The 25,179-nt window shown below is 41.2% G+C and overlaps 2 protein-coding genes across 2 annotated transcripts in view; one reads left to right on the plus strand and one right to left on the minus strand.

Annotated features, from left to right (window-relative positions):
- The window catches only part of LOC126175931 (uncharacterized), a 103,274-nt gene extending 94,774 nt beyond the window's left edge, over positions 1-8,500 (plus strand). The window contains exons 6-7 of the mRNA XM_049923009.1: positions 7,878-7,989; positions 8,066-8,500. Coding sequence (XP_049778966.1) covers positions 7,878-7,989; positions 8,066-8,182 — 229 coding nt within the window. The 3' untranslated portion in view covers positions 8,183-8,500. The remainder of the gene's footprint in view (positions 1-7,877; positions 7,990-8,065) is intronic.
- LOC126175932 (26S proteasome regulatory subunit 8) overlaps positions 7,999-25,179 on the minus strand; it is a 48,062-nt gene continuing 30,881 nt past the window's right edge. Inside the window, exons 5-8 of the mRNA XM_049923010.1 lie at positions 16,541-16,673; positions 16,308-16,461; positions 8,676-8,885; positions 7,999-8,581 (exon numbers count right to left, since the gene is read on the minus strand). Coding sequence (XP_049778967.1) covers positions 8,441-8,581; positions 8,676-8,885; positions 16,308-16,461; positions 16,541-16,673 — 638 coding nt within the window. The 3' untranslated portion in view covers positions 7,999-8,440. The remainder of the gene's footprint in view (positions 8,582-8,675; positions 8,886-16,307; positions 16,462-16,540; positions 16,674-25,179) is intronic.

The raw sequence follows: 25,179 nt of genomic DNA on the forward strand, positions 1-25,179 counted from the left end.
GATGGTAGTTGGATAGTGTCATTCAGTACTGGAATACCTTTCACACCATATCACATCAACATGAGGTACAGTGGACCTACCTTCACTTGTGATGATAGTTCTCCTTTAAAATTAATAATCTAAATTTTGTTTGTTATTAAGTAAGTCTTCAGTCCAAAAGCATATCTTCCTGGATATTCCATATGCATATATTGAGTGTCCTGGGTGAGAGTGCTTAACTGTATGAAAGTCTCTCTGATACTCATGAAAGAAGACATCAAACTGTTTTCTAGACAACTGGTGGATTTAGAAGCCGTTTTCTCTATGCGAGAGCTATTTGGTCTTTATAAATATAATCAAATTATGTCTTCTCTTCAAGAAATCTACATCAGTTTACATTTCAAAAAGACTTACCCAACAAAAGCGCTGGCAGGTCGATAGACACACAAATAAACACAAACATACACACAAAACTCTAGCTTTCGCAACCAACGGTTGCCTCGTCAGGAAAGAGGGAAGGAGAAGGAAAGACAAAAGGATATGGGTTTTAAGGGAGAGGGTAAGGAGTCATTCCAATCCCGGGAGCGGAAAGACTTACCTTAGGGGGAAAAAAGGACAGGTATACACTCGCACACACACACATATCCATCCACACATACACAGACACAAGCAGACATTTGTAAAGGCAAAGAGTTTGGGCAGAGATGTCAGTTGGGACGGAAATACAGAGGCAAAGATGATGTTGAAAGACAGGTGAGGTATGAGCGGCGGCAGATTGAAATTAGCGGAGATTGAGGCCTGGCGGATAGCGAGAAGAGAGGATATGCTGAAGGGCAAGTTCCCATCTCCGGAGTTCTGACAGGTTGGTGTTAGTGGGAAGTATCCAGATAACCCGGACGGTGTAACACTGTGCCAAGATGTGCTGGCCGTGCACCAAGGCATGATGAGGATCACCCTGTGGCTAAACATGCTATAGTTAAATTCATTTTTTTTTTCCCCAGCCTTGGATCACATGAATGCTATACCTTGTCTGTGTGAGATGGTATACTAAGCATGTGTTCTTTGATCCAATCTGCATTCACTGGATCAAAATGTAAGGCATTTTGGACGATAGTTGATCCAATAAAACTCCCCTGCTGGTGACCTCTCGCTAACTGCATTAAATAAGATGTATAGCACAGTCATGTTATTCTTAGCTTCCCATTTTAAGTTCATGTTTCCCAACCTACAGGTGACAGACCAAAATCTTCCCCTGTAACTATGATAAAGAATGTGTGTGATATTTTTTCCACAGTTGTTTTGAAGTGTTTTACCACTTTGGTAATTCGTGTGGATGAATGATAGAAAAAGTAAACTCTTTATTTTAAGCTCTCCTTTGGTGCTATCTTCTCCCAGATCATATCATATTCTGTCGAAATTGGTCTCCTTGGACATAATGTTGTAGCTTACAACATAAACACATCACTGTCATTGCTACACAGTCTACTCTTTCAGTATAAACTCCATTCTGACTTCAATATTTAACTGATTTTTGTATTTCTGGTTTCAACCAATTCCCTGTTAAAGTCTTCTGTGTGCATAATTACTGATCAGTTTTTGTCACTCATGAGCTTACCCTAAACAATTCTATACCACTTTAATGTTGGATTTGATTTTTTCTGACCTATAATGGTATCTATTCCCCTTTATAATAACTACATGTCATCTGCATGTAGCTTACAGTTGATAGCATATGGCATAGTGCTTATCAATTCAGGCAGGTTAGGAAAAAATCTTACTCTCATAGTCTCAGATGTTATTGAATTTAGCATATGTTAAAATGAAGGACTAAGTAAGGAACACACATTTTTTTGTCTTCTACTCCGAGATACAACCCTCCAAAAATGACACTGCGCATGCCATTTTGAAGATGGGAATTTTGGAAAAAATTTTAAAATGCTGTATATCTGGAACAGTTCTAGATATTTAGTTGGCTTTTCTATATTTGAAAGATAATTGCTTTGTGATTACAAATAAATCCTCCATTTGGACATATCTGTCAAAGTTCTTTTACTGTTGCCGTTTGAATTTTTTTTATAATTTACATAAAAAAAATTTTTTTTTCAGGACTGCCAATGCAGAGCAGATAATTTTTTTGTTGTTGATCAGTACCATATAGTTCTACATTCCCTGAAAAGGAGAGCCCCCACTTTTAAATTGAACAGGTTTTATAAACAATTCAGATTTTTGCCATACATAAAACTTGTTTTATTACGGCACATTATCACATAACAGGCTCATAAAAATCAAAACCTAGTATTATTCAACATAATTTTAGATTTGAAAGATGTTTAAGAGATTCATTTTTCAAGCATTTTAGATGGTTCCAAAATGTATGTGAAAGATCCAAAGACTTAAAGGTTTCAATTTATACAACTTCTGTGCACTCTGTTTTGTACTGAAACTAGCCAGTCAACTTTTCAGTATCTTCCTTTGATATCGAGTGATGCCTTCCAGTTGAACCAGTAGGAACTGGAGCACTTACAATTGTTGGCTGAACTAACAAAATTTCTTCTTTCTTGCTCTTTAAAGTGCATGCAATATGAGTTCCCCCATCACTTTGAGTCCAGAAATGTGTCTTCGGAATTCCTTTCACAGAAGTAGTTTGTTTGGACCATTCTTCTTTTTTCTGCTCACGGAGTTCTTAGATTTCCTCTTTGGACAATAGAATGAAGGCTGTGGATGTGTAAGATTTCACAACTCTTGTAAAATCCTCAGCATTCTGAATTGCAGCTACATTTGGTATGGAAAGATCATGTTTTGTAGCATAGTGCTTCAACAGACCACCTACACCATCACAAGGCCACTTCCCGCGACCAGTAGCACTGTATACCCAGTCAGTTAGCACAAGCGACTTACTCAATTCAAACAGCTGGTAACGATTTTTAAAATGACTAGGAGCATCATCAGAAATAATGATGATCTTCTCTGCTCCTGTTTGCAGGTGCTGAGTCATGCCCTGTGTCATCACTTATAATTGCAACACTTGCGGTATTGTTTTGAAAATATATCACACCTGTAAAAATTGAAACCTGATCATTACTCCAACAATACCCTTGTACTTTTTATGGGAGAATTACAGACCAGTTCACAGCAAAATCATGGTGAAGCATTAAACGCAGTTCTTCAGCCTGTACAAACCCTTTCACTTCTGCAATGTGTTGTTGCAATTTCTTCAGATGCTCACGTGTTACTGCTTTCACTGACCATTTACCGGGTTCATCAATGAAACTGTCAAAGGCAACAGTTTTCTTAATTAGTTTATTTTCCTCCCTGTCACATATGTAATTTCTACAGAGTTATCTACTACATCTTCCATGCCAAGTGTCTGTTAAGACTGTCCTCCCTTTCTAGGGCAGTCACCACATTCTTGGAACAAACAAACCTCTCACTTAAAGTCACAGACTACTAATGACTTCACACTCCCAACCAAGGTTTCATATGCCATGTGCTCCAGTAAGTTCTTAGAAGTTACCACGCGGTACACACATAAACAGACATCTCTAGGTGGGTGTGGAACTTCCCACTTACGTCATAATGCATAAAATTTTGATCTTTTAATGTGTGGTGTTGTATAGTTGCCCTTATAAATTGCAAAAGTTTCTTTAATACTGCAAGTCACATACCTCTTCACTTTCACAACTTTTAGACATTCAGCTGTTACAGTTATAGTGTCTTTTTTTGTTGGTTCTCTGGCAAGAACAGTCCCATTCATCATCCATATAAAATGACTGCACTATTTGAACTTGAGCTGCCTCTTTAGGATGACAATATTAGGGATCTGGTCTTCCAAAGACTCCTTTTACAGACCTCACATTTCTTGATTTGTCTACCATGTTCAAAATTGTTTTATTTGAAAATGTCTCTGGAATAATAGTTAAAACTTGCACCTTTTCATTATAGCATGCACAATATTCACCAGCTGAATTGATATTTGTGAAAAATTCCTGACAAGTGGTGCAAGAGTACTTTGGTTCATTTTCTTCTTAATATGGAATTTCTACTTTGAGGAGTGTTGTCAGTTTTGCTGTAGTGTATTCATCCATACCTTCAGTAATTTCTCTGCACTTTCTTGACACACAGAGCTGATGACTTGACTTCAGTGACCACGGTTTCTGAACAAGACTAATACTTACCCATGTAATTGACTGATTCAGGGTATTTAATTCTTCCTTTGTTGATGCAAAATCTGAATTATCTTCACCATGGGAGGCTTCGCCTTGTTCAGATACTATCATTGTTGTTATTCTATCAAAACATTTAGGACACTGAAAGTCGTCAATGGAAACATCTTCACTTTGAAACAGAGTCTTAAAATGAAAAACTTATAGTCCTTTTCACAAAACACACTGCAACTGTGTCAACTGGCAAATTCCTCATGATAGCACAGAGCTCACTGGATGGTCTCAGATTTCTTAGAAACCTCTTCAGTAAACAAATTAGCATTGAACAACTACAATACAGAAACCTGCAATGAACAACCACAACAAAGAAACTACAACAAAGTGTAAGAAATATTTGCACCAGTGAAAGTGAAAAGAAACAACTGCAACAAAGACAATAGAAATAAACATTGTAACAAAGAAATTAGTAAGAAACATCTTCAGTGAAGACATACATTACCCTTGAAAGTTAAAAGAATTTTTTAAAAATAAAACCTGTCCAACTTAAAAGTGGAAGCTCTCTTTTACAGAGTACTTATATGGTAACTGATAAACAGAAAAAAATCTAACTTCTCTGTAAGTTGTAAAAAAATTCAAAAGGCAACAGTAAAAGAACTTTGACAGATAATCCAAACGGAGGATACCATTATAATCATAAAGCAGTTATCTTTCAAATAAAAAACTCTAACAAAATATCTAGAACTGTTAGAGAAATACAGCATTTTAAAAAATTTTCCAATATTCGCATCTTCAAAATAGTGTTCACAGTGCGTGAAAACAAAAAAAGATGTGTTTCTTACATACTCCTGAATTTTAACATATGATAAATTCAATAACATATGAGACTATGAAGGTAACCCCCCTGCCTGAAGTGATATGGCTTATGCCATATATGGAGCAGCCTTCCCAATCTAAAGACTCATGTGCAAACACTGCTACCAGAGCAGCTGCTTCAGAAATATATTACATGCTTGACCTCACCCAGGCCAAGAAATCTGCACAGGATATCATTACAGAATAGACAAAACTCTGCTGACAATCTGGTTTGGGCCATCCACCATGATTCCCACCACAGGGCCAGTCTGTCCTCATGAGGAGTTGGCAAATTGCAAGCTGTATTATAACCCTCTGAGTGAGGCTAACACTGTTCACCATTTAGCAGGGCATTCTGTAATTGCCAGCAGAGCCCCCACCTCATCTTTGACGATACCCTGGAATGCTTTCAGAGTCCCCACTGGATCTCTTTTTAAAAATCAGTTGAGGTGACCCGCACTACTTATTGGCTTAGAAGCACTTTCAGCAATAGGAAACTGTATGCTGGTGTCAACATCACATTCACCCTCTGACTAGAAATCTAATCCCCAACCATTGTTTGCTATTCTCTCTCAGGTGAGGCCAGTTTTGTACATCAGGAGGCACAGCAGCTCCACAATTCCCAAGCAATGGCATTAGCACATAAGGTGCTACAGCTATCGCCCAAGGCAGCTGCCTGAAACCTGTCAAATGCGGCCAGTACAGTGTCTAGCAGTTTGTAGACTGGACAATTCCGCCGGTAACCATAAACAATGAACACAGTCCCTTGCCTATTTCACTATTCAATAGTCGAAGACTTTGAGATCCAAAAGTTTCAAGAAAGAACACAACTATGATCAAAGCTGGCTGAACTCAAAATGATGTTTAAGTACCCAAACAATTAGAGACATGTTTTCTACAAAACAAAAAGAAAGCAGGCAGTCACATCTAGAACAAAGAGAACAGTCATTTGCATGGAGTGTGTATACTGAGTCACTGAAATTTGAGGGTAAAATATTTTACAGTTGACAGGATTTGAAACCATTCGTGAACAAAAAGTGCCATCCGTATTATGACGCTCTAAAAGTTGAATAATTGTCAAGTGTGATGTAGCAATATGTAAAAGACCAAGTGGTGTAATATGCTGTTTGTTATTTCCATAGTTTTTCATTAACAGAAAAAGATTCTAACAAGTCTATTATGAAGGGAATCAGTTTTAACCAACATAAAAAAAAATAATATTGAAGGAGCTACATTTTTGTATATTTAAAGTTGTCTGCAGTCCCAGAATACATAGAATTCCCCACAGCATAGTATTTGTTTTCGGTATAAATGGAAATGCATCTGGCCAATCCAGGTTACTTCTTTTGTCCTTTATCCTAAATTCAGTGAGCTGCCTCTAATAGACATGGGAATGGAGGACTTGTGCCAATACTCTAACATTACGTCCATCCCCATTTTGTACAAAATTAGTAAGATTTGCTCTAAGTGATATATTACCTGGACATTGCTCCTTTCCCATTTAAATGTTATTTACTTATCATCCTGCAATTTATTCATTGAAATTGTCAATACTGCTGGACAATTTCTAATATCAGGTCACTTGTTACTGCATAAAAGGATGAGAATGCTTTAATACGTTACAAGATGCTAACTTGAAAATGACATGATGTCACATTGCAATAAATATTGTACAACTAGAAGTGGACCATACAGTAACTTCTTTTTGGTCAAATGTTTGGAGTGGCACTGATGTTGTCCATAGGGCTCCATATAAGACAACTGTGAGTGGAGTGAAATCAAGGCTCCCTAAAATTATGTAATGGGTTTTTTAGAAATTTTCATGGGCAAAAGGAGCATCAAATTGACCTGAGTGCTGCAAAAAGAAATTCCTTTAAAGTAATCACTGTAATTGAGTAAATGTTGTTAATGATTTGAGGAAAAACTGAAAAATTTCACATACAGCTGCTGATATGTGAATGAACTGCCAGAAAGTTGGTTTGCACATTTAAAGTTACATTGGTACGGTATTTTGAGAACAAAAGACACAAGAAAAATACATGTCATGGCAGTAAAATTGTTCTGAACAGAATATGAAAATTGAAGGTGAGAAAAGTCAAAAGTTTTGTGAAATGACTTGTCTCAAAGTAAGAAATAAATTAAGGGGAACATTTGAGGTGCCTTTAAATTATGCTCAAAATCATGTTCTAATCTGCAACCCCTCACTTTTCGAGAAATTATTTCTCAAAACATTCGGCAGATTTTTTTAAAAGCAATTTAAGTGTGTCTTTGTTGAAGCCTGCATTCCATATCTGTAGTCTAATGTGCAAGCATTGTTCACTCATGTTGCCAAAAATTCTCCTGAAGAGTTACTTACCAGAAGAAGTAGTCTTGATGATGAAATATACATTAAAGAACAGAAGTCTTATTTGGGTGATATCGTACAAGAAAGGGGGGGGGAGGAGAGAGATATTGATAACGTGAACAGTTCTTGTACAACTTGATTATTTCATACGTTCATGCTGACAATAGCTATTTGTCTCCAGGTTAAGTACTTAGTTTATGCCGCACGGGCAGCAAAGAATTGAGGCACAAATTTTTCAGCTTCAAATATTGAATTTCTGTACTTATATTCTTGAATCATTTTTCTGTATTTTTTGATGTAGCAACAATGGACCTGACAGTTCATTGCAAACAAGTCAACACACTTGTTTGCTGTGCTACAATGGACAAGGCTAGGATAGCTTAATTGCTTCTATTTCATTTTTAACAACAGCAATAAGAATATTATAGCATATTAACCACTATGTGCAGTGTCTATTATTTAAGATTAGATAATGATCTACAGCAGTTTTTTTTACATGTTTTGCACCCATATCTGTTCTATGTTGATGTATGTTACAGAATACCCATAAAAACAAGTACAAGCCCAGATTACAAATATAGACGTGGAGCTGTAAGGAAAAAGGACCAGAGGCAGGCACTAGAGGGCTGGGAATGTGATATATGCAAGAAGGTATGAATATTTATTGAACCTAGATTTTTTATTTTGTTGTAAAATTCAATCATTTTATACTAAACATAAATTTCAGTACTATGAAACAGGGAAGGATGACACTGCAGCTGCACAAAAACAACACATGAATCATTGCTCAAGGCACAGAGATAAATATCCTGTAAGAGCTAAAACACCACCAGGTACTTGTTGAAATCCTAAATAAATTCATAATGAAATATTTTATGAAAGTTGTACTAAACTACACTACTGTTTTTATAGGTTTCTGGGATCCAGACTTTCCTACAACACAGCAGTGCCGCAGCAAAATGCTTGATGTAACTCAAGCAAGCAATATTAGTAAAACCAAAGGGAAAAAGTGCACCAAATGAATTCAATAATTAGTAAAAAAAAATATAATTGTGTACATGCAGCTGTATATTTTTAGAACTTTTTCCAAAGTAAAAATATTTTATTTCCACAATTTCTTAATTGACATGTTCTTCTCAGAGTCCTTCTGCATGACTTTGGCCACAGCCATTTCAAAATCTTCTTGTGTCACATGCACTCTCCGTTCCCTCAAAGCATACATCCCTGCCTCTGTACAGACACCCTAAAACATTAAGAGAGAAAATATACAGTCTTACATACACAAACATAATAACAATAATAATAATTTAGTGAGTGTACACTGAACACATTATTACCTTAACTTCTGCTCCTGAAGCACCAGGCATCAGCTCTGCAATTTTCCGTAGATAAATACCTCTAGTGAGATTCATTTTTCTTGAATGAATTTTTAATATGTCCAGGCGTGCCTCCTCATTTGGTGGTGGGAATTCAATCTTTCGGTCAATACGTCCAGGACGCAGGAGAGCAGGATCAAGAATATCAATTCTATTTGTAGCCATTATGACCTGAAGAAATCCAAAATGATTTTATGTATCATTATTGTACTTATGTATAATATACTGATCTGTCAATAATGAAGTTGTGACTGAGTATCCAAAGTCAGCACAGCATTTTCTATTGAGGATAAAAATATAAATTGGATTTCAAAAGCCATCAGCAGTGAAAACTAACCAAGCAATTATTACCTGAATCATGTGATCCATTTCTTGGTGCCACCTCTTCTGTCATAATTGAAAGTTCTGAATCTCATGTAAAAGTACTTACAGAAACAACGTCGAAAACTACAGTTAAGTCTGCACCACCACAAAACATCAATTTTATGATTTCTTTCCATTTAAAGAACATTTCTAGTTTGGAAAATGACACATTAACCGCATTATGGATGCTGATGTGTAGAATGTAAGCATCCATGCTATAATTGAAACACTGCTCATTAAAAGCCAAGTCTTCACAGCACGGGTAACATTGAACATACTTAACAACAGCTCTGATGACAAAAGGGGGGTAATTTTTACTTTTCAGCAAAATTGAAACTTATGCAAGGGAAGTTTTCACAATAGGTTTGTCTTATGAGATGAAGCAAAATTCTGTTTTTTAATCATGTAGCAAACAGGAGCAATGTGTGAAACAGATACAGATCTCCCTGTACTAGCAATGCAGCACATTCACAATTTACCATAAAGGTCAATGTGGGTCTGTGAAATCACTTAGTTCACAGATCAGAGCACTGCATTACATCTATTTAGATTTTGAGTGACTACTGCTTTCAGATTGGTATGATTGCAAGACAAACTTTGACTGTAACAAAAACTGAATTTTTGTGTGTGAATGCAAAGCTTTGCCGTATTACATCTAGCAACAGTTATGGTACATTACTGTTCTTTAGTTCCCTAAGTCCCAGCATTCACTCACGTAGAGACTCCGCTTCGAACACAACATTTGGACATTTTGTATTGTGACATTATCAGCATATTTTCAGTCAATTTGGACACCTTACTTCCAACTCTGGCAACACAATCATGTTTTTTTTATACATCTAGAATCAATTAAATGACCAGGACAGATCGTCGATCTTCCTCCACTTACTGGCACCTCCACTATTACTCTGCTGTGAGAACTCCTGACTGCTCAGGCAACAAAACCAACCCTGTAGCACAAATTTTCCCTATTTTTACTAAGTGGATTCTATTGCTTATACCATCAATACAAATTGCTGAATAGGATTTCTTACATCTAATACTATTTCAACGTAATGTCATTAACATTGCCCTGGTGATAATGTCTGATATGAAATCAATGGCTACCACATTTCCTGCAGACAAATGAATTTCTGCTACAATTAAATAGCTTATGTCACTCTTTCTAAATCAATGCTCACACATATGGAATTTAATATGTTGCCTAGCTGTCAAGGCTGTGACTTAAGTTTCTAGTAACTCTTATCAAAAAATGTATCTCCACTCCAGCACAGGCCATTCACAATGTATTAGTTATTCCAGGCCAATGCCTTTTCACCAGAAAACTATTCACTCACACCAATGACAACACACAAATATGAACACAACTGACATACAGTGGAACGTCGTAAGTACATCTCTCATTACCACATTTTCCCACATAGTATATACATCTTTGAAGTCAGAGTCTGAATTGTATTAAACACATGTTAAAATGTTTTAAATTTGATGGTATAGGTAGTGTTTGGACATTGTGATTTTTGCTGCCGAGAGTTCTTCAAGTATGATGTCTGCAGCCACAGAGTGAGGAAACGTGTAGTGAAACAGTGTTGTTCAGTGCCAGAAACTTTGCTATGGTAGAAATGACTTCTATCAACAGGTACCAATTGAGGCAGAGGGTGAAATTGTAGCAGCCAAATATTAAACGAAATATTTATTAGCATATGACACAATAACCTGTGTTCTTTGTTTGTGTTGTATTCAGTCCATGGCGGTTGTTGTTTTTTTTTCCCCTCCCTCCAAACAGTGTACCAATACATCATGGACAAAAAGGCAGTTAATGGCAGAAGAAAAGCGGAGCATTATTCAGGAAGTGCACAAAAACTGACACATGAAGCATGTTGATATTGCACGAAAACTAAACATTCCTCCATCAACATTAAATACAATAGTGAATAAGCAAAAACCTGAGTGCAACAGTACGTTTTCAGAACTGGAGAATATGTTATTGAAGTGGATAAAACAGGATTATGCTTCGAATATGCCAGTTGATGGTATTGTGGTTTGTGCTAAAGCAATATATTTTGCACAAAAGGTGGGACTTACTAACTTCAAGCCATCCAATGGTTGGCTCGAAAGGTTCAAGAACCAACACAATTTAGTGTATAAATGTGTTCAAGGTGAGGCAGGAAGCATAAACACTGACACTGCAAAGTCATCGAAAAATACTCTTAACATCAGCCGTGGAAAGGTACAGTCTTTTTTTTAAAAAAGACAGATGAAAAATTGAGCACTGTATGTGGGAAGAATATTAAGACTGAAAGATTAATTTGATGGTATTACTCACTGTTTTCATTCTTGTGGCAGGCACTGCTTTGGAAAACATAATATATGTTTACAAAATACAAACAAACCAAAGAGTGTGGCTGTTGTCTCCAAAGAGTTTTGTTGATCCAGAGATTTTCTTTGCTCATTTTTCGTTTTGTGTGGCATTCATAATAAAATATTTATTTCAGTATTTTAAACATAGCTGCGCAACAGCAACGGTTCCATGTAATTAGACTAAAAACAGCCGACCAGTTGCAATGGATAAAGTCATCTTTACCTAGGTTTCGACAGATTTAAATCTGTCTTCTTCAGAAGGCGGCAGTATTACATTAATATGGAATGATGTATCATTGTCGTTTTTACAAATATCTGCATAGATCCATTAGTCCAAAATAAAATATAGCCCTGAAAATAGGGTTTGTCATGTAAATAAAAATTAGTACATGGATGTTGCAGAGTCGCTGTGAGCTCTGCAACATCCATGTACTAATTTTTATTTACATGACAAACCCTATTTTCAGGGCTATATTTTATTTTGGACTAATGGATCTATGCAGATATTTGTAAAAACGACAATGATACATCATTCCATATTAATGTAATACTGCCGCCTTCTGAAGAAGACAGATTTAAATCTGTCGAAACCTAGGTAAAAAAAAAATATTTATTTATTACATTAGTTTCTTTATAAAAATTATTATTATGTTTTTATGCTGCAAATTTTCTTATGCTATTTACAAAATCTACAACAAAGTGTTTAGGACAATATTTCTGGTAGTGAAGTTATGTTAGACATGTTTCTCAATCCTCAATAAACAGGATAGTATATATATGGGGTGGGGTGGGGTGGGAGGGGGGCAGAGAGAGAGAGAGAGAGAGAGAGAGAGAGAGAGAGAGAGTGTGTGTGTGTGTGTGTGTGTGTGTGTGTGTGTGTGTAAAAAAGAGGTAGAGAGGATGGTGTTTAGGTGTGGTATGGGTGAGGTGGGAGTGGGAGTGGATGAGTACAGTATTTATTAGTTTCTCAAATTCAAGGACTTCAAAATTTTGGAAGAATGGGTTGTTTGCTAAATCAATTTGTTCATTTAAGATGGTGTGGGGTGTTTGAAAATTTCTAATTGTTCCAAGAGGTCCATTTTTATTCCTTTGTCTTCAATGTGTAAAATGTGGAGGTTGGTTTTTATATCTGTGATTGAATACTATTTTGGCCTAGATGGGCTGAAAAAGTGGATGTATTTAAATTTTTTAAACAGAGTGTTTCAGTGTGCTCTTTGTATCTGATTTCAAAATTTCTTCCTGTCTGTCCTATGTAGTAGCAAGAACAGCTGTCACAAGTTAATTTGTATATACCGGATTTGTGATATAGTGGGCTGGTTGTTTTAATGTTGTGAATTATTTTGTTTTGTATTTTGTTGTTTGTGTGGAAATTGATTTTGACTTTGTGTGGTTTAAATAGTTTTGCAAGTTGATGTGATACATTACCAAGGAAAGGCATACAGACATATTTAGTTTCTTCTGGTGCTGAGGAAAGGATTGTTGATGGTTTTTGCTTAGTTTTCATTTTTGCATCTGGTTTGTCAACTATTGTTGGGTCATAAGCATTATTGTGAGCTATTGTTTTTAAAATGTTTATTTCCTTGGTTTTTACAGCAGGTTCAGCATGAATTTTGTTTACACAGTTGAGTGCTGATCTGAAAAATGCTAATTTATGCTGATTTGGGTGGCATTATGTATTATTTATAACAACACCTGATGTGGTGGGTTTCCTGTAAATTTTGAACAGCAAAATTTACATCCCTCGGCATAGTAAACCTGTACACCAACATACCTCTAACAGAAACACTCCAAATAATCAAAGACAACTTGTTGCATCATAAAAAGTGAAGTAACATAGAAATCCATAAACTGATGGATTTGCTTGAATTAGTGTTGTCTCACAATTACTTTTCCTTTAATAACGAAATCTATATTCAGAAAGACGGTTTAGCAATGGCCAGTAGCTTAGCTGGCCTCCTAGCTGACATTTATATTAATTATCTGGAAAACAAATTCTTTAAAGATAAACCAATGGAAAAAGGCAAAGTCATTTATTACAGACGCTATGTTGATGACACATTGATACTATACAATGGAACAACAACACAATAGAAAATCTAGCCACTAAACTAAATAATATACATTCCAAAATACAGTTTACTGTTGAACACCAAACCCAACAGGGAATTAATTTTCTTGACTTAAACATAACATGTCACAACAACAAACACAAATTCAAAATATATTTTATTACGAATGCCACAAAAAACGAAAAATGAGCAAAGAAAATCGCTGCCTCCACAAAACGCTTTGGAGATAACAACAGCCACACTCTTTGGTTTGTTTATATTTTGTAAAGTATGTGGGAGTCGCCATTGGTGGAAAAGTGCCTCTTTCACTTGATATTTAACAATACTGGTAAGTATATATTATGTTTACCAGAGCAGGGCCTGCCACAAGAATAAAAACAGTGAGTAATAACATCAAATTAATCTTACAATCTTAATATTCTTCCCACATACAGTGCTCACTTTTTCATCTCTGTATTTACTACAGATACCTGACCCCAACAATAATCCAACTAAATTATATCATCTGATGATGAATTGCCAGGCAATTCGAAACTGGTCATGAATAAATAAAAATTTAAGAACAAATGGCAATTGGTTGCAGTAATTCCTGAAACCTTAACAAGATAGTCACAGTGTTCCAAATTCAGAATGGATAAAAGTTTTTTGTCACAAGTAAGGTTTCGGGCAGCAAGGCTTTCATCAAAAATAAACCACACACACACACACACACACACACACACACACACACACAAACTGCAGTCTCTGGCAACTGAAGCCACACTGCGAGCAGCAGTACCAGTGCACGTTGCGAGTGGCGACTGGGTGGGGATATGGAGGTGGCTGGGGCGGGGCGGGGAGGGGTGGGGTGGGTATGTCGCTAGGGGTGGGAGACAGTGAAGTGCTGCTGGGGAGCACACAGGAATGAGGTGGAGAGAGGGTAGGGGAGCTATGTGCAGTTGGGAGGTTAGCCAGAGGGCAGGGAAGAGGGGGTTAGCAGAAAAGGAGAGAAGTAAAACGACTGGGTGTGATGGTGGAATGAGGGCTGTGTAGTATTGGAATGATAACAGGGAAGGGGCTGGATGGGTGAGGACAATTACTAAAGAAGGTTGAGGCCAGGAGGATTATGGGAACATAAGATGTGTTGCAGGGAAAGTTCCTATCAGCACAATTCAGAAAAGCTGGTGTTGGTGGGAAGAATCCAAATGGCACAGCCTGTGAAGTAGTCATTGAAATAAAGGAGGTTGTGGTGGGCAATGTGCTCTGCAACAGAGTGGTCCACTTGTTTCTTGGCGACCATTCATGCGGACAGAGAGCTTGTTGGTTGTCATGCCCACATAGAATGCAGCACAGTTGTTGTAGCTTAGCTTGTAGATCACGTGACTGGTTTCACAAGTAGCCTGGCCTTTGATGGGATAGGTGATGTTTGTGTCTGGACTGGAGTAGGTGGTGGTGGAAGGATGTATTGGACAGGTCTTGCATCTAAGTCTATTACACACACACACACACACACACACACACACACACACACACACACACACACACACACACACACACTGTTTCTTCCTCTCACGTATGTAAGCCACCTTCAGCCACTCAACCTAGGTACTATAAAATGCCTGAAACGAAAATACAGGAAAATTCTTGTGCAGATGAGGCTGCCTGTCTTAATACTACAATGAGAAAGTTAATGATGTGGGATGCTAGGCGTTTAGTCAGTGGGATTCCACGCAAAAAAGCACAATCTCAAACTGCTTCAAGAAGCTGGCCGGCAAGGAAGTGTAGTTCAATAATGGCAGTGAATAATGGGTCAAGAAGATAACATTTCCTACCTTGGATTCTATGCCTTTTGAATGTGTCTAAAGTATTGCCTTCTGTCAGTCCATTACAACTGATAAAGTCTTGCAAGTAGAGGTGGCAGAGAAACAAGAAGAAAGTGGAGATGAGGATGAACCAGAACACATGCCAGTTCCTAAAAAATCAAAAGGAGGATGAAAGTAGGAAGTGGGGGTGCTGGGACACTTTCCACTTATCAATACGAGTGCAAATATAATTGCATGGGCTTCTGCAACCAGAGTAAGTTGATACAAAAGTTTTTCATGTGCGGTACCAGGTCATAACATAAGAAACTGTATTGGAGAAACAAACATTTCAGCCATGGTTACAGTGGCCTCCTCCTGGGTCTACTCGATAGTGAAAGGAGGCCACTGTAACCATGGCCTCAATGTTTATTTCTCCTGTATAGCTTTTTACATAACGGCATGGTATCCTACTTAGAAACCTTCTATATCATGGCTGAAAATGTTTCAGTGTTAGAATAACCACAAACAATCTGTCAATATATGGAAGACAGGCCGGAAATTCTCAGTGCCTGTTGCAGAATGTAACTAAAGCATGACTCAAGAACCTGGATTCTTGTTACATGTTCCAATAATATTTCTGAACTCTTAAGCAAGTAATTTCTTCCCAGAACAGTTTCTGTGACTTCTCTAGACAAACTCCATTCCTTTCCTTCCAAAATTCTTTGTTCGTCATTTCCTCCCACCTATTTCTGAAACAATAACTTTGCTTATATCTATTAGTAATTTACTTAGCCTTAGTTCCTATAGCACACACCTGCCCTCAACCCTGACTAAACAATATCTCTTTCACCTTTGCCCGTTTTATTTCTCCAAGCCTGTTTTCCTTTTTGAGTCTGATTTCATTAATTCTCTATACTCTTCATAAAGATTATTATACCTATTTTTCTCCTTTGTCAGCATCACCGAATTGTGAAATATGTTATGGAAAATGTTCACAGTCATCACAGTGTAAATTATACCTTGATATTTTTTGTAGCTTCAAATCCATCTAACTGATTTAACAATTCCAACATCGTTCTCTGCACTTCTGAGTCTCCACCGCTTCCCGATTCTATTCGTGAGGAACCAATTGAATCAATTTCATCCATGAAAATAATGGATGGTGCATGCTCCCTGGAGAATAAAAACAAAATAATCATCATATATTCTGTTCGCCTAAATTACCAAATCAAAACTGCACAAAACAACTTACCTTGCCATTACAAACAATTCACGAACCATACGAGAACCTTCTCCAATAAATTTCTGAACTAACTCTGAACCAGAAACACGGATGAATGTACATTCTGTGTGGTGTGCTACAGCACGGGCAAGCAACGTTTTCCCTGAATCAAAAGTAAAAGCTGTCATTGTCAATCTAAGTGACACATATCAATAATACAAAAAAGTTTTACAGAAACTGTGGAAAATATAAAATTATTTTCACTGCTGTATTTCTCTGATGTGACAGTATGGATTACTGTACCTGCATTTGCACCACTAATTGCAAGTACTATGTATTCTTAAGGTATTTTACATAGTATCACTCTGACTCATGGGAGAGATTATTTCTAAAGAGGAGTGGTGTACAAAAATAAAGCACACAAACATCATCATAGTTTACTTATTGTGAGAGAGAATTGCTTCTTGAAAGACATCATGTGCAAGATAGAGTAAACAGAAATAGTGGTTAGTTGTAGCATGTTTATTAAAGTGCCATACTGTCTGTATACACATGGTGTGTAAACAAAGAAAATTCACTATTATTCACAAGACAGCTATATTGTTAAACTGTCTTAACATAGCAAAGAAATGTAATTTGGCCTTGTCTTCTTCATGAGTGATAAACACTCATAAATAATTTACATTTTTTTTTAGAATGTAGATGTTAAAGGTCTCCATACAAAATAAAAAGAAAGCACTTGCATTTCATCAGTCAAAGATCTAGAATCATCCTCCTCAAATGGTTCCATAGAATGAGACTTGGAAGCATTCACACGGACAGAAATGTATTGCAAGAGAATACAGTGTCTCTACAACATCAGCATTGTCATAAGAGTTTTGATGCCCTTACTGACACTACCGCTCATGACCCCTCATCTCATTCTGCCGCCACCACCACCTCCTCCTCCTCCTCCTCCTCCTCCTGACTGAATTTGCGTACCCCTTCATTTCACATTCGAGTGTGATAACATTTTTTTCTAAATATTTATGTAGCATTCATCTATGGCAGGATGTGGGTACCATTCCATTATTTACCTAGCTGGATGTCGGAAACTGCTTAAAACCCAATCGAGTATGGCCATCTCACTAGCTCTTGTTGTTAATCTGTGAGACTGATTCAATCTAGAGCAGGCTCTCCTCCCAGAATACTGGAAGAAGCATGTTAACACACTTGGCTATCCAAGCAAATCAAAAAAGATCATAAATGTAAGCAGAAACAGTGAGACCCAGGTGTTCAAGCACTCCAGTACCTAGCCTCAAAGATTATATCTCTTTCGTAAATTCAGAATAAAAACACAAGGTCTCACTTAGCTAGTATCCTAGCTGTGTCAGTTCATAAAACAAAAACACTGGCAAACTCCTTTGCTGTTGATGCTATCTGCCTCTGGAACAAGCTGCCTAGCAGTCTTCACAGAATTTGAAGTCCTGCTACTTTCAAGAAAAAGCTGAAGAACTTCCTCCTGCCATCTTCAACGCACTTTTTCACAACTGATGTATATGGCCAGTTTTCCCTTACGTCAAAAAGCAAGGCCAATGTTCCTATCTTCTCCCACTTATGCTTCTTTTCCTTTCTCTATGAATCAACACCTTATTCTCCTTTATGTTCTTTAACAGTGTGTTAACAATTTCATCTTCCCTTCCTCATCCATCCCCTTCTCCTTGCCCACTGCTGCTAGCATTCATAATTAAAAATCTACTCTATTGTAACCGCTATTTTTTTTTTTTTTACCATGTGTGTATGTTTTTCTTATCTGTGCTACCGTAATTTGTATTTTTCTAAATTTAGTATAACATACTTACTGTAATACACACACACATCAGAAAAGTTTTCCATCACCCCAGTTCCCAGAACTCCTGAAGACAGACGTTGACTGTGAATATTGTATCACAAACACAGTCCTTTTGACTGTTCAGAGATGTCACTAAACCCACCCTAAGATGTAAACAACCATGCATGAGCAGCAACTGTTAGACTGAGGGGGTCAAACAGCCGATCAGCCTCCAAGTCATTCACCAAGAAGGAGGTACACAGCTCGTGTTGTCTGTAGTTCAACCATGCCTAAACTGTCAATACTATGGTTTGATTGCATCTGCCTTGTTACTTTGTGTCAGGATGGGCTCTCAATAAGGGAAGTGTTGTCCAGGTGTCTCGGAGTGAACCAAAGTGATGTTGTTAGGACATGGAGGAGATACAGAGAGAGGAACTCTCAATGACATGCTTCGCTCAGGCCGCCAGGAGCTACTACTGCAGTGGATGACTGCTACCTACCAATTATGGCTTGGAGGAACCCTAACAGCAACGTCACCATGTTGAATAATGCTTTTCGTGCTGTTACATGACATCATGTTACGACTCATGTGGGGCCGACGTACAATATGCGAATGCCATCCTCTGACTGATATGGCAAGCATAATTTTTTTTTTTTTTTTGTGGTTTTAGGGCGCACAACGTCAATGGTCATTAGCGCCCTGACTACTCTAAGAATGCACCGCGAGGCACAAGTTGACAACAACAACTAAAAGGGAAAACACGATAAAAGACAGACTGACAGGCATAGGATTAAAAAACAACATCATCAAATGTCCTTAGCGAGGTTTGTCAAATTGATAAAACAAAGAACACGAGCAGCTGCTCGTGGGTCATCCGCTAAAATGGCATCGAAAGTATTAGGCAGGTTAAGATCGAGGCGCAGTGTGTTAAGATCTGGACAGGACATTAAAATGTGTCTAACCGTCAGCAAGAGCCCACATGGGCAGAACGGCGCCGGCGCAGCCGTCAGCAGATGGCGATGGCTGAACCGGCAGTGTCCAATTCTTAACCGGGCCAAAACTACCTCCTCCCGCCGAGAAGGGCGTGAGGAGGACGTCCAAGCCACGGGAAGAGGTTTTAAGGCCCGAAGCTTGTTGTCTGTAAGGGCAGCCCAATCGGCATGCCACAGCGACACAATGCGCCGACAAATGACCCTGCTAAAATCGGACGAAGGGACACAACAAGAAGCTGTCCGAGGCTGGAGGACCGCAGCCTTGGCCGCGGCATCTGCAGCTTCGTTCCCAGGGATACCGACATGGCCAGGAACCCACATAAAGCTAACCGGAGAACCGACATCCACCAGCTGCTGAAGAGAGCGTTGGATCCGGTGTACGAAAGGGTGAACCGGGTACGGATCACTGAGGCTCTGGATGGCGCTCAGGGAGTCGGAGCAGATGACATAAGCAGAATGTCGGTGGCGGCAGATGTAAAAAACAGCCTGGTAGAGGGCAAAGAGCTCAGCTGTGAAGACCGAACAATGGTCATGGAGCCGGTATTTGAAACTTTGTGCCCCGACAATAAAGGAACACCCGACCCCGTCATTGGTCTTAGAGCCATCTGTATAAATGAAAGTCATGTTGATGAACTTCGAACGAAGTTCCAAAAAACGGGAGTGGTAGACCGAACCGGGGGTAACCTCTTTTGGGAGCGAGCTGAGGTCAAGGTGAACGCGGACCTGAGCCTGGAGCCAAGGTGGTGTGTGGCTCTCGCCCACTCGAAAGGTTGCAGGGAGTGAAAAATTAAGGTGTTGAAGGAGGCGATGAAAGGGAACTCCAGGGGGTAGCAGGGCAGAGACATACAACCCGTATTGACGGTCGAGAGAGTTGTCAAAAAAGGAACGATAAGACGGATGGTCGGGCATTGACAGTAGCCGATAGGCATACCGACAAAGCAGTATATCGCGCCGGTAGGTGAGTGGCTTGTTCGCCAGCGTCAGCATGAAGACTCTCTACGGGACTAGTATAAAATGCTCCGATCGCAAGTCGTAAACCCTGATGTTGTATGGAGTTGAGGCGGCGTAAGATGGATGGCCGTGCAGAGGAGTATACGAAGCTCCCATAATCCAGCTTGGAGCGGACGATCGACCGATATAGACGAAGTAGGACGGTTCAATCCGCTCACCACGACATACCACTGAGAACACGGAGGACATTTAAAGAACGGGTACAACGGGCGGCCAAATATGACACATGTGGAGACCAGCTAAGTTTCCTGTCAAAGGTAAGGCCTAAAAATTTGGTTGTCTCCACGATTGGGAGAGCAACGGGACCGAGTCGTAAGGACGGTGGGAGAAACTCTTTGTAGCGCCAGAAATTAATACAGACCCTCTTCTCTGCAGAAAAACGGATGCCATTGGCGACACTCCAGGAGTAAAGACGGTCAAGAGAACGCTGAAGACAGCGCTCCAGGACACGTGTACACTGCGCGCTGCAATAGATGGTAAAATCGTCCACAAAAAGGGAGCCTGATACATCAGCTGGAAGGCAATCCATTATTGGATTGATCGCGATGGCGAAGAGAGCGACGCTCAGAACTGAGCCCTGTGGCACCCCATTCTCCTGGCGAAAGGTGTCCGACAGGACAGGACAGAACCCACACGTACCCTGAACTGTCGATCCATTAAAAAGGAACGAATAAAAAGAGGGAGGTGACCGCGAAGGCCCCATGTATGCATGGTGCGGAGAATGCCCGCCCTCCAACAGGTGTCGTAAGCCTTCTCCAAATCAAAGAACACAGTCGCGGTCGGGCGCTTCCGCAAGAAGTTATTCATAATGAAGGTCGACAATGTAACCAGATGGTCAACAGCAGAGCGGCGCCTACGAAATCCACATTGTACATTGGTAAGTAGGCGTCGAGACTCGAGCAGCCAAACCAATCGAGAGTTAACCATTCGCTCCATCACTTTACAGACACAGCTGGTAAGCGAGATAGGTCGGTAACTGGAAGGCAAGTGCTTGTCCTTCCCCGGCTTAGGAATCGGGACAACAATACACTCGCGCCAGCATGCGGGAACATGTCCCTCAATCCAGATGCGATTGTATGTACGAAGAAGAAAACCTTTACCCGCAGGAGAAAGGTTCTTCAGCATCTGAATATGAATAGAATCAGGCCCTGGAGCGGAGGACCGTGATCGGCCAAGTGCGGTTTCGAGTTCCCGCATGGTGAATGGGGCATTATAACTTTCACAATTCGAGGAGCGGAAGTCAGGTGGCCTAGCCTCCTCTGCCTGTTTGCGGGGGAGGAAGGCAGGATGGTAATGAGCGGAGCTCGAAACCTCTGCGAAAAAGCGGCCGAAGGCATTGGAGACAGCCTCAGGGGCCACAAGGACTTCATTCGCGATCTTCAAGCCAGAAACTGGTGAGTGGACCTTAGTGCCAGATAGCCGGCGCAGGCTACCCCAGACAACAGAAGAAGGAGTAAAACTGTTGAAGGTGCTTGTGAAAGCAGCCCAGCTGGCCTTCTTGCTTTCTTTAATAATACGACGACACTGAGCACGTAATCGTTTATAATTAATACAATTCGCCACTGTAGGGTGGCGTTTAAAGGTGCGTAAAGCACGTCGACGAGCACGTAAAGCGTCTCTACATGCTGCGGTCCACCAGGGGACCGGTACGCGATGTGGAGAAGAAGTAGGGTGAGGGATGGAATATTCAGCAGCAGCGAGAATGACTTCCGTGAGGTGTGCGACCCGACGATCGCAGCTTGTGAAGGTTTGATCCTGAAAGGTCGCCCTGGAAGAGAAGAGCCCCCAGTCTGCCTTGGAGATGGTCCAACTAGAGGAGCACGGAGAGGGAGTATGCTGCAGGAGATGGATAACACACGGGAAGTGGTCGCTCGAATATGTATCAGCAAGTGCATACCACTCAAACGGGCGTGCAAGTTGGGGAGTACATATAGAGAGGTCTAAATGGGAATAGGTGTGAGATGTGTCCGAAAGAAAAGTAGGGGCGCCAGTATTGAGGCAGACAAGATTGAGCTGGTTGAAAAGGTCTGCTAACAAGGAGCCCCTCGGGCAGGATGCTGGAGAGCCCCAAAGGGGATGGTGGGCATTGAAGTCTCCAGTTAACAAAAATGGTGCAGGTAGCTGAGCAATAAGTTGCATCATGTCTGCCCTGGTAACGGCAGATGACGATGGAGTGTAAACGGTACAAAAGGAAAACGTAAAAGTGGGGAGAGTAATGCGGATGGCAACTGCCTGCAGGCCGGTGTGCAACGTGATGGGATCGTAGTAAATATCATCCCGGACCAGCAACATAACCCCTCCATGAGCTGGGATACCTACCACAGGGGGTAGGTCAAAACGCACAGAGGTGTAGTGTGCCAAGGCAATTTGATCGCATGGGCGTAGCTTCGTTTCCTGGAGGGCTACGACGAGCGGACGATGCAAGCGGAGCAGCAACTTCAAGTCCTCTCGGTTGGAGCGAATGCTGCGAATATTCCAGTGAATAAGTGCCATCGTAAGAAAAGGAAGATGAGAGAAGGGGTCACCTCGAAGGCCGCTTAGGGCCTGGCTTCGAGCGAGCACTGCCGCCGCTATCAGTAGGCGGACAGTCATTGTCCATGGGGTCTATAGGGTCATCGGCCATCTCGGGAGGATGGCTGGGAGGGGGAGCTTCCTCCGCCGGTGAACGGCCAGATGTACGGCTACCAGCGGTGCGGCCAGGCGAAACGGATGACGGCCTGGGGCGGCAACCGCTGGGTGGCGCAGGAGAAGAAATGCGCCGTGGCGGAGAAGGAGAACTGTGCTTCCTATGCGCCTTTTTGGAAGGACGTTTGGTGGAAGTACCGGTCGAAGGCTGGGAGGTCGAGGGACGGAGGAAGTCTGCACGGGATGGTTCCTTCTTGAAGGCCCGTGCATCTGACTTCGGGGTCTTCGACTTAGCAGAAGCTGAGGAAGGGGCTGGTGTCTGTGGGGTGATGGGAGGAAGAGGAGACGTCGACCGCGCGATCTTAGCACTGGCCGAACGGACGACCGTGGTGCTAAAGGTCAGATCGCATGTCTGGGTTGCTACCTCCCGGGTAGTCCGAGGAGAGGCGTGGACAGTACTGTATTTCCCCGCTGGGAGCAGCGTGGGCTTCCTACTAGCCAATAGCTTGCGAGCAGCCGAGGTGGACACTTTCTCTTTGACCCGAATTTCTTGGATACAGCGTTCTTCCTTATAGACAGGACAGTCGCGGGAGGATGCGGCATGGTCACCCTGACAGTTCACACAACGAGGAGACGGAGGTGGACAGTCACCCTCATGGGCATCCCTGCCACAAGTGACACATTTAGCCGCATTGGAACAAGACTGTCGAGTGTGATTGAAACGCTGACACTGGTAGCAGCGCGTAGGTGTCGGGACATAGGGGCGAACAGAAATAATCTCGTAGCCCGCCTTGATGCGCGATGGCAGCTTAACACTATCGAAGGTCAAGAAAAGTGTCCGGGTCGGTACAAGGTCATTGTTGACCTTTTTCATGACCCGATGGACAGCCGTCACGCCCTGCTCAGCGAGGAAAGATTGAAGCTACTCGTCAGTCAATCCGTCGAGGGAGCTAGTATAGACTACACCACGAGACGAATTCAAAGTTCGGTAGGCCTCCACCCAGACTGGGAACGTGTACAGGAGGGTGGCCCGAAGCAGTTTTTGTGCCTGAAAGGCACTCTCAGTTTCTAGTAATAAGGTGCCGTTACGCAACCTGATACAAGATTTGACAGATCCGGCTATGGCATCTACGCCCTTCTGAATAACGAAAGGGTTGACAGAGGAAAAATCCTTTCCGTCCTCAGATCGAGAAACTACGAGGAACTGTGGGGCAGGCGGTAGTACTTTTGTCACTGTTGGCTGGTCACGTTTCCGTTTTTGGGTCGAAGTCGAGAGAGATGGAGTAGAATCCATTGCGGAGGAATCCCGCATGATTGCCAGCGTCTCCGATGGCGCACTTCTTCCTTGTGGGGACCCTCTCAGAGGGCACTCCCGCCTTAGGTGAATGTTTACACCTCAGGTCACACCTCCCGAGAAACAGACGGAGGGACCAATCGGCATGGTCAGAAGGTATCAGCTCAGGCAATCACCCCTCCCTGGGCCTGGCCTTTACCAGGGGGTACGCGCGTGCCTTACATGTCTACCCAGGGCGGGGACTTACGCGTTACCCCGTCACCGGCTAAGCATGCAAACGCGTGGGTCGGCCTTCAGGCACGCACAGGGAGGAAGGAAGAAGAGGAAAAAGAAGAGAGGGAGAAAGAGGACAGACTGTCTCAAACGCCAAGGCGGAGACCAGAGAAGGCAAGGAGAAGAAGGCAATGAGAAGGCAAGGAGAAGAAGGCAATGAGAAGAAGGCAATGAGAAGGCAAGGAGAAAAAGGCAATGAGAAGGCAAGGAGAAAAAGGCAATGAGAAGGCAAGGAGAAAAAGGCAATGAGAAGGCAAGGAGAAGTCAAGGGAAAGAGTAAGGAAGACAGTGAGGTGGAGAAGAGCAAAGAAAGGAACCAACAAAAGGAAGGAAGAGACGAGAAGTGAAAAACCAAAAAGACCACAATTATAGGTCGTGGAACCGTCCGTCTCCGGACGCAGGCGCTAACTACCCCCGTGAGGGGGATGGACTCCTTTTAGTCGCCTCTTACGACAGGCAGGAATACCTCGGGCCTATTCTAATCCCCGGACCCGCACGGGAGGGGGGGGGGGGGGGGGCCCAAGCATATTGGCGAGGCATTCGTCTTCGTGAACAACAATTTGAGCCCCCATCGTGCACATCTTGTGAATGACTTCCTTCAGGAAAACGACATCGCTTGACTAGAGTGGCCAACCTGTTCTCCAGACATGAATCCTATCAAAC

This window comes from Schistocerca cancellata, chromosome 3 (genome assembly GCF_023864275.1).
Source record: "Schistocerca cancellata isolate TAMUIC-IGC-003103 chromosome 3, iqSchCanc2.1, whole genome shotgun sequence".
Lineage (NCBI taxonomy): Eukaryota > Metazoa > Arthropoda > Insecta > Orthoptera > Acrididae > Schistocerca > Schistocerca cancellata.